The 13397-nt window shown below is 40.0% G+C and overlaps 1 protein-coding gene across 1 annotated transcript in view; it reads right to left on the reverse strand.

Moving 5' to 3' along the window:
• The window catches only part of CHRNG (cholinergic receptor nicotinic gamma subunit), a 38532-nt gene extending 26618 nt beyond the window's left edge, over nt 1–11914 (reverse strand). Inside the window, exons 1-5 of the mRNA XM_077487638.1 lie at nt 11839–11914; nt 8964–9103; nt 7524–7568; nt 6452–6561; nt 2790–2945 (exon numbers count right to left, since the gene is read on the reverse strand). Of these exons, the coding sequence (XP_077343764.1) occupies nt 2790–2945; nt 6452–6561; nt 7524–7568; nt 8964–9103; nt 11839–11878 (491 nt within the window). The 5' untranslated portion in view covers nt 11879–11914. The remainder of the gene's footprint in view (nt 1–2789; nt 2946–6451; nt 6562–7523; nt 7569–8963; nt 9104–11838) is intronic.
• Nucleotides 11915–13397: the final 1483 nt, after the last annotated feature.

Raw genomic sequence — 13397 nt, forward strand, 5'->3', positions numbered from 1 at the left:
TCACAGCTCTTTCCATCACACATAAAGAAACTTTGCAACACACACCAGTTTTCTATGGACCCCTATTTACTGCTGGGGCTGATTTGTGAAAACTACACCACATCAAACCTTTATTCCTGGTTGTATTTAAAATGTCAAAACCTATCCAGCCCATCCTGCCACCTACACATCCCTACTGGCCAGTATGGCAGCACATCATAGTGATGGGGCAATAGAAATGTGTGGGTTGTAGGATGACTTGCTTTTGGCTACATTATTCATATTTTAAACCCAATGTGTAGAAGCTTCCAAAGTGTTGTCTCTTCAGTGTTGTCCCTAGCTAAGGCCTGTGCAGCCTCAATGCGAGTAATAGCTGCATGTTTTGAAGCCTCTTGTTTAGACAAGAGTTAATAGGGGGCCTGGAATTCTAATTAGAAAGATGCAATCAAAAGCTTTCTAATCATCATACAAATTAACCGTCTTATTGCTATCACTTGATATGCAAAGTTTGTGCTCTTTCAGATCTATCATGTTTCAGATCATGACTTCTAGGTGTTGACAACATGGCACCAGTATCTTTCAGCACACAGTTGTCAGCAGATGTGTGAGCATTTGGCACAGCTATTATTGTATACTGTCAAAAAAACACTTGTTTTAAAAAATTACTATAGTTAAAATGTAAAATTACATATTGAATTTCAATTATTTATAGCCTACTCCAAATAATCTGAATGATCTTGACGTTCGTAAACTTGCTTTGTGAAGATCCCCACACATTTATTTCCTTGAAATCTGTGACACATATTCACTATGAACAATAGTGTAGATAAATTACTGTGCTACCTTGTGAATGAATGTGAATAAAAAATTGTAGCGCTAAGAGAATTGTGCATGTACCCAAAATCCAAACACAATAGGCAACAATCATAAGTGAATAAACACTAACTGTATAGATGAGCAAGTAATGACTTATAAAAATACTCAAATAGGTACATATAAATAATGCATAAACACAATAAATGCATGTGAAATATTAAGGTGTATGAGTGGTAAAAAGTATGTACATTCACCGATAGCCACAATGGACTAAGTGATCCAAAACAAAATGATGAGAAAGAACAAATCCACAAACATCTGTATTGGGAAGGGCTCACGACACACTGTAAAAGTGTGATAGTAAAGATAGTCTATACAAATGAGGATGAGATTGAACAACCATCTGTAGAAAAAACACCCTGGATTGTGCACCCAAGGAAAAGGGTAGGTACTTCTTACCGGAACATGTGGACACACGTCAGCGGCGGTGAGTCAGACAAGCATGGAATAGAAATGGGATCTCAAACTGCGGTCTCCAGAAATCCAAATAACACCCACTAGTCTCTCATCTGTTTAATGGTTGGAAATAGGATCATAAAAAGGAGATGAAGGCTTCCACATGGCATAGATCAAATATATGGGTTTATTCAAAAGTACTAACATCATAATGATGTGTACAATAAAATCAATGTGATCACAAGGTTATACAAACAAGTACAATGTATAGAGCTGGCAAGCAGTAACCTGTCGCGTTTTGTCCTAAAGGTCTTCATCTCCATCGTTTTACTGCTTGCCAGCTCTATACATTGTACTTGTTTGTATTACCTTGTGATCACATTGATTTTATTGTACACATCGTTATGATGTTAGTAAACCTATATATTTTTGACCTATAACATGTGGAAGCCTTCTTCTCCTTTTTTATGATCCTATCTTCAACCATTTAACAGGTGAGAGACTGGTGGTGTCGTTTGGATTTCTGGAGACCACGGTTTGAGATCCCCTTTCCATTTCATGCTTGTCTGACTTACCACCGCTGAGTGGTGGATGCAAAATCCTGCTGGGTGGTGGATGCATGCTTGTACCTACCCCTTTCCTTGGGTGGTGGATGCACAATCCCGGGTGTTTCTTCTACAGACGGTCGTCCAACATCATCCTCATTTGTATAAGCTATCTTTACTCCCTCACACTTTTACAGTGTGTCGTGAGCCCTTCCCAATACAGATGTTTGTGGACTTGTTCTTTCCCATCATTTTATTTTGGATCACCTAGTCCATTGTGCCTATCAGTGAATGTAAATAATTTTTAGCACTCATGCACCTTAATATTTCACATACATTTATTATGTTGATGTATTATTTATATGCACCTATTTGAGTATTTTTATAAGTCATTACTTGCACATCTATACAGTTAGTGTTTATTCACCTATCATTGTTATCTATTGTGTTTGCATTTTGGGTACATGCACAATTCTCACAGAGCTACACTTTTTTATTCACGTATTCACTATGCCCTGTGAGTAGGCGCTGCTGTCTCACACATTTCACAGAGCCTGTCTTCTGAATTACAGAGGTGCTGAGAGGAGGAGTTTCAAGAGGTTAAGTCAGTGCGGGAATGAAAGCTTGCAGGCAGCAAGGTACCATGGGATATGTAGTCCTTAGAAATTGAAAGTAAACAGCAGAGGAGAAGCTGCAAAGCATGCAGGGAATCCAGGAAGATGTGGGAAGTGATGGCCAGAAGACAGACAAGACTCACAACATGAAAGGAGATTATTCAAGTAAGCTTATATTGGATTTTCAAATATAACTATTGTTTGTATTGTTGTCACAATGCTGATGTTATTAAGTGAAAGTGAATGCTGTGACTATAGATTTTCTTTACTTATTGTCTGCTTGGTGTATCACTGTATTATTGCACTATATATACCTAATATTAAATACACTTTAAGTACTACAATACATTATTCTACATGTAGACCATTCTAGACTTACTGAAAAACCATGGAGCAGTTCTGCCAATCAAAGGGGAAATATGTGACCACCACAGGGCAACTACTCTCGTAGATGGCAGGAGGTAGCCAGTAGACGGAGCCATCAGAAGATACTAAAGTGTTAGCATAGTGAGCAATGTTAAAGGTGCCATCCAAACTGCAGAATGAAGAAAAAACATTTGTTCTTGTTACCTTTTATCAATCCTCAACAACAGTTATGGAAAACTGCACATGAAAATGTCTTTACAGAAAGAGCCTTAGTGAATTGACCATAATGCCTGAAATACAGCTCTATGTTGTATAAATTCTAAGTTGGGGACAGATTTAAAAAACATTGAATGTGACATTCATTAAACATACACTGGTGGCGAATCATTCCCTGTATATTATACACATTGGCCATTGTGCTTTGGTTGATCAATTGCTGGTACAGTCTGAGGACTGTACCCAATCTTTCAAAAGCCAGAGACAGACAGTGTTTCTGAAGAAGAGAGAGCAGAACCTAGTGATATTACAAGTCAAGGCTTATTTCAACAAATTGGCATTCCATCTAAAAGCCCATAATTATGAGGGCATATGTAGAGATTAAAAAAAACATTGGGTCCCATGGACATCTAGTAATCTGAGAGCCGTTAAAAAAAATCCCTATTCCTCAGCTAAACCCTTAGGACTTTGCCCAACACTTAAAATGTGTCTGTCCCTGTTATCTCAGTTGGAACACACATATGTGCTACAATTTCTGTAGTCATGCATTCTCTGTATAAAAACATGTTGACTAGGATTCACCTGTAGTGAATGTTTTGTGAATGTCACATTTGTTGCTTGAGTTGTATAGACTAGAGAGTGTGTTGAAACCATATTGAGAATTTGATGTTATTTTGTGTTATTATATGGAGTAGTGCCGCGTACACACGAGCGGACTGTATGGCGTACTTAGTCCGTCGAAACACATTTCAGCGGACAATCCGCTCGTGTGTGGGCTTCAGCGGACTTTTTCAGCGTGCAGTCCGGCCTACTAAGAATTTCGTTTTTTTCTAAATTCTGTCCGTCGTACTCGCATTTCGGCGGACAATCCGGCCGTGTGTATGCAAGTCCGCCGTACTTTTGAAATGAGCGGACTTTTCCCGCCCGGAGAAAAGTCCGCTCATTTCGAGCGGGTCTCCAGGTAGGCGGGGCCCACGAAGGAGACGTCGCTGGCCCCGCCGCATGGTATGGACTTAAAGGGGAACCCCAACGCCGAAAAAAATCGGCGTGGGGGACCCCCCAAGTCCACAACAGACCCTTGTCCGAGTACGCTACCCGGCCGGCCAGGAAAGGGGGGCGAGCGAGCGCCCCCCCTCCTTAGCCATACCAGGCCGCCTGCCCTCAACATGGGGGGTGCTCCAGGGGTCTTCCGTCTTCGGGGGTCTTCTCGCCGGACTCCCCCACTATCTTCTTGTAGCTCTTTTGCTAGCGGAGGAGTCCGGCTTTCTTCCTCGCCGCCGGCCTCTTCTCCCGACTTCGGGGGTCTTGTCCCCCTCTTCGGTTCTTCTGCCGGGCCACCGCGCCTTCTTACAGCTCTTTTACAGGCGGTGGCCCGGTCTTCTGTCGCCGCCGCCGCCGCCTTCCGTTCTTCTTCTTCTTCTTCTTCTTCTCCTTCTTCTCCTGGAGATGTTGACTCAACGCTCTCTCCGGCCACAATGCCAGGGACGCACTGCACTGCCACTTATATAGGGACAAGGGGCGGTGTCATATGGCTTTATGTCACATGGGTTGGTCACATGGGTTGATGTCACATGGGGACTGTGACATCGTAAGGGGGCGGGGTCACCATGTGACACCAACCCATGTGACATAAAGCCATGTGACACCGCCCCTTGTCCCTATATAAGCGTCCCTGGCATTGTGGCCGGAGAGAGCGTCGAGTCAACATCTCCTGGAGAAGAAGGAGAAGAAGAAGAAGAAGAAGAAGAAGAAGAAGAACGGAAGGCGGCGGCAGCGGCGGCGACAGAAGACCGGGCCACCGCCTGTAAAAGAGCTATAAGAAGGCGCGGTGGCCCGGCAGAAGAACCGAAGAGGGGGACAAGACCACCGAAATCGGGAGAAGAGGCCGGCGGCGAGGAAGAAAGCCGGACTCCTCCGCTAGCAAAAGAGCTACAAGAAGATATCGGGGGAGTCCGGCGAGAAGACCCCCCGAAGACGGAAGACCCCCGGAGCTGTGCAATAAAGTATTTTATCTCGTGTGTTGTGTTTTTTTTGTACTTTTATTTTACAGGTGAATGGGTAGGGGTACATTGTACCCCATACTCATTCACATAGGGTGGGGGGCCGGTATCCGGGGGCCCCCTTATTAAAGGGTGCTCCCGGATTCTGATAAGCCCCCCGCCCGCAGACCCCGACAACCAACGGCCAGGGTTGTCGGGAAGAGGCCCTTGTCCTCATCAACATGGGGACAAGGTGCTTTGGGGTGGGGGGGCCGCGCGGCCCCCCCTTCCCCAAGGCACCCCCCATGTTGAGGGCACGCGGCCTGGTACGGCTCAGGAGGGGGGGTGCTCGCTCGCCCCCCTTTCCTGGCCGGCCGGGTAGCGTGCTTGGACAAGGGCCTGTTGTGGACTTGGGGGGGAACCCCACGCCGATTTTTTTCGGCGTTGGGAGTTCCCCTTTAAGTCCATACCAGGCGGCGGGGCCAGCGACATCTCCTTCGCGGGCCCCGCCTACCTGGAGACGCGCTCGAAATGAGCGGACTTTCCTCCGCGTGTGTGGGCGAGTCCGTTCATTTCGAAAGTACGGCGGACTTAGTACGGCGGACTTAGTACGCCGTATTAGTCCGCTGACAAAGTGCCGTGTGTGGGCAAGTAGCCCGTTCGAAAATTCCGACAGACAGTTTGGCGGACGTCCGTCAGACTAAGTACGTCGGACAGACGGCTGCGTGTGTACGCGGCATTAGACATACTGTATTTCCTCAAAGAAATAGAGGTGTGCTTTTTGTGCTTTGATGATTGCTTCAGGTAACCTATAATCTTCTGGCACAAGTTAATTTATATATTTTGGTAAAAAAAATGTATTTACACAAATTTGAATTTACCTGCACTAGAGAGGAGCACAGAGGTATTGAGCTTGTATGATCCAGTAAAGAACACAAATGCAAAGCAAGATGTACTCCTAAGGCAGGCCATACATGGAGCAAATTTCTTTGCTGCAAACACAGACAGTGTTGACAAGGGAATGCCTTCCACGAGCCATTGTATTCTCCAGGTGGGGAAAGCCGTCCCCGCTGGGAAAAGACAGTGATTATTGCTAGCGACTATACCAGTATGTAAAATCCTGCAGTATGGTTGTACCCAAGTTGATTGATTGATCAACTTGGGTACATTCAGCCTGCCAATACATGGTTCAATTCTGCTGAACTGGCTGAGATTTGAACCGTCTAAGGCCAGCCCTACGTCAACTTGGGTGCAGTCAGCCTGCCAGATTTGACATAAAATGGTATAGTGGCTGGTATAGCCACTAGCAGACAGCTTCTTTCACAACCCCGCCTGGAGAATACAATGGCTCGGTGGAAGGGATTCCCCTGTCAACACAGTCTGTGGTTGCAAGAAAGCAATTTGCTTAATGTATGGCCTACCTAAGTCTAACCAAATAGCTTTAGAATCTTGGTTTATTTTCATCTAGAATATTACTTACTTGTTTTCTAGACCAACATCTGGGAGCCACACCATAGTGGAGGGGATACGTGTAATGTTAATGCCACTGTACTTCTTGGGGTCCCAACTAAGACGATAATCTGTCCACTGCTAAAGGAACAAGACAAATTAAAAAAGGAAAGTTACCAATAAATAGATCTACCACATGTGAAGCAAGAGCACAATGTTGTATTAGAGAGTACAATACGGTAATTTAAAATCACTTTTTCATTTGAAAATTCATGCTGCCATATGCAATGGAAAATTAGTGGTTTTGACAAACTCTGTTTACATTTCCTGCTCCATAAGAAAGCCTTAACACTGCTTGGTGGCCATACAAATTATAATGATTAACATTAAACTGTTCAACATATACACTATGTGCCGGCCCTTCCCCCCAACTGATGTAGAATATAATACTAGTTTTTCTAAGCCACTCTAATAGAGAGGCATACTTACCCTAACCCACAGTCACATAGTCTTCCTTCTTGTTGGTTCCAGTTGTGAACACTGGTCCCCGAAGCTACCCTTTCTGTCTCTGGTCTAATTACCACCTCTCTATCTGACATCATCACATAGAATGCAGAAACAATGGCAACTAACTGCACATGCTATGGAGTGCCCATCCGCATTCTGGAGCTGAAGAGTGAACTTGAGCTCCTGTAGTGCTGTGAATTAAGGTATTACTCTGCATTGGATTATTTCCTAATAAAATGTATTTTATTATTACAAAAATAACATCAGTTAATCTAAATTATTTGTAAGACACTGCTATGTATTTATTTTAGTTAATTGTAATATTAAAGTCTAAGCCTAAATAAAAACAGCAATATCCAACATTAAATTACAATCAAAGGGTATGCATTTTTAATTGAATGATACCATTTGCTTTATGATGTGATAGATGCAGATATGATTGTGGAAATGTATGCTCAAATGCAGTGGAGGTGACCTAGTAAGCAAGCTTACAACCTTAGTTAATTAGGCCCAATGGCTTTAATATATTATATGAACAAAGATGGGTTCTATTGGAATACAGTATTGTAACAACAACACTTATCTTATGTACATACCATTTCAACCCAAACATTGGTAGTCAAAGCTTCTTTTTTTTCATTCTGAAATTGACAATAAAGTAACATTATCTCTCTGCAAGTTACAAATGCAAATTATTAAAACACGTTTATAGACAGGTTTTAATATTAAACTTATTGGTCAAATATACAGTACCTAGCTGTATAAAGTATCTTTAATTACAGTAAATAGTCAATTGTCAGATAAACAAGGGTGATTTATTAACTCTGGAGGGAATAGAAGCGGAGCTACTTACAGCAACATATGAAGATATAAGATTATTTTCCTCGGTATAGGTTAACGACTTGTCATCCAGAGTATGTATACATATGTCCTGGACAGCAAATGGTTATAACATGATCTTGGGATCCCAGTACCTCTTTTTAAAGCCAGGACAGAATCAATGATTAAACCTGAATGGCTATCATCGGCCCAGTTTTCCTTTCCTTCGGTTTTTCAGCAGAACCATTGTATTTATGAATATTTGTAATTACTTATGCTTATACAGTATATACAATTTACACAGTGCTTTACATATATATTGTACATTCATTGATGGCCTTCTTGTGAAAATGCTTAATGCCTGGTTACCACTACTTTCAATACTTTCTGAGGTGTTGACCACACAGAAGTCAGCATATATAATTGGTACTGGTGTGTGGTGAGACAGGCAAGAGCTTAATAGCATGCAGCTTCTCTTGAAGACCAAGCTACTAATTACTAATTACTACCAGAGTACTACAGTTCCACTGGGGTAGCCCTTTGTCCTTGTCCTGCTTTGTAAACTGCAAGTTATAATTTCTCTTTCTCTTATTATTCATTCGATTACCTATTCTGTTAAACTAACACTGTAAATCGCATAAGTCTTTGTGATCCTTCGAATATATATTCGTTTGGATCCAATATATCTGGTAAGCCCACGTCGTGACTGGTGGTGGGATTGTCACGTGGTGTATACATGTCTTTTTCATCAAAAGAAGTTGGATGGTGATTTTTACCATACACGTGGGATTGAATCATTTTACATGAGAGACTTTATAGATTCTTGGACTTTTTTGTATTATTTTTATTTTATTCACATATTTGTATATGCACTGATTTGGATCACTAGAGAATATTGATAGGTGGCAGATACAGTCACTTTGTTTAAAATTTCTAGCGCTACACTATTATATTGTATTTATATGTTTTCACCTCTGAATATCCTTTTGGTGTGTTAGCAGCTTTTTTGTTAATTTTGGGATAGCGCAGTGTTTACTGATATTTATGTTTTAGATATAAACTAACACTGTGACAAAACAAAAACAAATAGGACATCTATCAAACTGAGACTTTTTTCCATACAGTACCACCTAAGCAGCTGAATGTAATGCAAGGTTAAACCATATTAACATAATAATAGGACATATGCCTGAAATATACACAAAAGTAAAACATACCAAAGAGATCAGGTTGGTAAGTGTCAATTTTATGCTGACACTTATAACATCGCCATCTTTTTTTGCTGGGCGTAAGTTTCTATTGTAGTTGGTTATCAGATCTTTCAGGAGCCTTTCTTCTTCATTGTGAGCCAAGATAACTGAGAGGAGAACCATAGATAGTATTGATATATTTGAACAGGTCCTAACTGATATGTTGCTATAGTAACTTCAAAAGACAAAACGAGTATGGGACTTTAAATTTAGAATAGGGATGAAGACGCACTGCCCCCTTTCCTTGTGCGTTTCATTTAAAGTCCCAGTATATGGAGATATACATTCCCCCCTACTTTGTATGTTGCTATAGTAAAGAGAAAAGGTGCATGGACTACATGTACTGGCATTATGGCATTTGAGGTTCCTTAGCAAAACATATTCCCAAATTCCGAAGCTGGATTTACTGTGCATACTAAGGTGTGCATATCTTAAACTGAAACAAGCTACAGCAGTGATTATTACAGCCTATTTCTACTGTGCAGCAGGGTTGCCAACCTCCTGCAGCTTTTTTTACTGACAAAACATGGGACATTTACTGGCGGAGCACATTTTTTTTACTGGCAACCTGAGAAATTACAGAACTCCTATTGAAAACACAGTAAATATTTGGACAGTATAAACATGATATTAAAGCATTGACAATACCTATAACAAAGTAATTTGTTTGATTTACATTTAAAAAGTCAACACAGCATGAAATTATCAGGCCCTGATATTTACTGGCAGTTGTAAAAACATCACAGATTTTTACAAACTGTCAGTAAATTTGCTGGCGGTTGGCAACCCTGCTGTGCAGCAGTTTAATAAGCTGCGATGAGGAGTGGAGATGATGTTCTCTGCTTCTCATCGCAGCTCAATGAGAAGCTGCAACTGATTACTGTACAAACTGTCAGTTTATTAATATGCAATAGAAGCACCTTACTGGCCATTTGTATGATTTATCCCATTCCTCGTTCTCCACCTCAGAGGTGGACCTAGTAAGATGAGAAGATGGAAATGGCCACAATGTGAGGAGTAACCAGTGTGATTATGTCCCCTCTTCCTCTATAAATACACTTGGAAAAAAGTGTCACAGGAATGTCTTAATCAAAATGAAAATACAATTATTCATGAATGGTCCCTCTTACATGGGTCCTTTTTATTAACTTTAATTCCATTTTTTAACTCTCATGCCCTGTACACACGATCGGAATTTTGGTTGGAAAAAGCTCTGATGGTTTTCCCGATGGAATTCCGACTGGATTTTGCTCAAGCTGTCTTGCATACACACGGTCACACCAAATTCCGACAATCAAGAACACGTTGACGTACAACACATACGACGGAACTAAAAAAAGGAAGTTAAATAGCCAGTAGCTAATAGCTTCCGTCTCGTAGTTGAATCTGAGCATGCATGAGTTTTTGTGCGTCGGAATTGTATACACACGATCGGAATTTCCGATAGAACCTTTGAGAACCTTCTCACAATCTTTTGCTGGCGGAAATTTGGCCAGCAAAATTTTGATGGAGCATACACATGGTCACATTTTCCAACGAAAAGCTCTCATCGGTCTTTTGTTGGCTGAAATTACAACCATGTGTACGCGGCATTACTTCATCGTCTTTTCTATTTTATTTTTCATTCAGGAGTATTTAAGTCCCTGGTCTCATGAGATCACTGATTCCAATTTCACTTATATTACACATCACAGCCATTCATTGCATATTTCATTCACTTCTCTTCCTGGTCAGAGAAGAGAATTGCACATTTTAATAAACTAGCTCTCTTCTGAGAGCTTTATATGCAGTGAAAGGTCTTGATGCCGGAAACATCACAGATTAATAAATGTACACCTAAATATTTTGATGCCAACTGATCTGGTGTGACCAGCTGACTGGGCATGCAAGAACTTGTAATGTCCTAAAAAACCTACAAATGCTCCTCCAATGATAAATACAAACTACATTTATGTTTTTATATACAATTCATCAAAAAAATTGAATTTTAATTAATATCAATATTTAGCAATGTCTTCAATCTTTACAATGACAAGACTTTACCACAAAAAACAAGGGATATTTATGTAGGACTGTACAAATGCCATGTGCACATGCTGCAATTTATGAAGAATTCATGCATGTAAATTAAGAATTCATATATTCTTTAACACTTGCAGTAAAAGTAATTAAAAACCAATTTGTCAGTGAAATCATATTAAAGCTAATAGGCTTTAATATAAAAATATGAATAGAATAATTTCAATCAATCTTTGTTTTCTTGAAATATACAATGGCTGCCCTATACTTGTAAATGTCTGGATAATAATGCAGCGAAGGTCGTGCTTGTAGTGAAAGTTCCAATAGAAAGTTATATTTTATTGGTTACTAGTCCTAGTAAATTTTGTCATATAATTAGAGAATCAGGTTGTTTAGCGATATGGCATACCAGATGACCCCACATACCGTGGATATGTAAACTTTTTGCAGTTTTGCTATTAATTATATACACTTGCTCTTTGCATCAGTGATAAATCTCAATTGTCTAGTGAATTGTATATTCTTTCACTAAAAAGCTTAATAATACCAGATTAAACATAATTAGAGAATCGCAAAGGTGAAAAAAGTAAAAACAATATCCAGTATTGGTTTTAATCTTTCTTTTTTAACCTGACTGCTCTAAACTGATGAGATGTGAATATGTTTAGCTGTGCTTTAAAACTGTCATTGTTTCTTGTAATAACATCTTAAATTAGCACACATATTGTATGTGACGCTTCACCTTTGAAATGTAAGAACAAACATACATGTAAATAAGTAAGACATAAAAGCACTGCAGGTACAATTCAGGTAAGGTTCCTACCTGTGAAGTACAGAAAGAGGAGCAGCAACATGTTGTCCATGCTTCTAACTCATGCCTTATGTGTTGAGTGGATTAAACCTCCGTACAATGTCTGGAATGGTTATTTTAGGGACTGACCAGGCCACTGGGACCCTATCACCAGCTGTCCTAGGAATAGTCAGCTGTTGATACCAAAGATGACAAAGGGAAATAACAATGTCCTGCATTACTGGACAATTGGACCAGAAAGTAACTAAGAGCTTGTGCTGACAGCAGAGGGCTGCATTGTATTACAAGAAATGGACACAGCACTCAATACTGTATTATGGGTTATGCAACTGAATAGCCAATAAATACATAAATACAAAAACAAAACATATGGAACAAAAAAAAACTTTTAACTATATAAATTGTCAAAATTGTTGGAGAATTTGTGTAAAAAAATTATGTACAAACTAAACATTTCAAATCTTATTACAATGAATCTAAATTTGAATTACATACCACATAAAAAATCAGAGAGTGACATAGATCATTCATTTTTAATAGCATTTTATTACAGAATGGCTTGTGTTAAAAATATATACATTTTGTATATTTTTTTTAAATGGCAGTAGAGTTTCCCTTTAAATATTTTTAAATGACAATGCTATAGAATATGATTCATTAACCATTTCAGCCCGGGAGGATTTACCCCCTTAATGACCAGGCCATTTTAAAAAATCGCTTTAACTGACAATTGCGGTCATGCAACGCTGTACACAAACAAAGTAGATGTCCTTTTTTCCCCCACAAAGAGAGCTTTCTTTTGGTGGTAACCTCTGCATTTTTTTGAAAAAAAAAACATATTTTTTACCTTTTCCTATAATAAATATCCCCCCCAAAAAAACAAAAAACAAACAAACACATTTCTTCATCAGTTTAGGCCAATATGTATTCTTCTACATATTTTTGGTAACAAAAATTGAAAAAAAAGTGTATATTGATAGGTTTGCGCAAAAGTTATAGTGTCTACAAAATAGGGGATATATCTATGGCATTTTTATTATTATTTTTTTTACTAGTAATGGTGGTGATCAGCGATATTTAGCAGGACTGCAACATTGCGGCGGACAGATCGGACACTTTTGACACTTTTTTGGAACCATTGACATTATTACAGTTATCAGAGCTAAAAAGCGAGTGTACAGCTTGTATAACAGTGTCCATTTGCTGTTCCTTCAAAATAACTTAAATAACTTAACACACAGCCATTATTGTCTAAACCGATGGCAACAAAAGTGAGTACAGCCCTAAGTGAAAATGTCCAAATTGGGCCCAAAGTGTCAAAATTTTATCTGGCCCCCATTATATTACACTGCCTTAACCTCCTTGGGTATCTCATCAGACCACAGGACATTGTTGCCGTAATCCATGTCCATAGTCTGCTTGTCTTCAGCAAACTGTTTGCGGGCTTTCTTGTGCATCATCTTTAGAAGAGGCTTCCTTCTGGGACGACAGCCATGCAGATCAATTTGATGCAGTGTGTGGTGTATGATCTTAGCACTGACAGGCTGACCCCCCCCCCCCCCCCCCCCCAC

Source organism: Lithobates pipiens, unplaced genomic scaffold (genome assembly GCF_037356315.1).
Source record: "Lithobates pipiens isolate NorthernLeopardFrog02 unplaced genomic scaffold, aLitPip1_a1.2 Scaffold_18, whole genome shotgun sequence".
Lineage (NCBI taxonomy): Eukaryota > Metazoa > Chordata > Amphibia > Anura > Ranidae > Lithobates > Lithobates pipiens.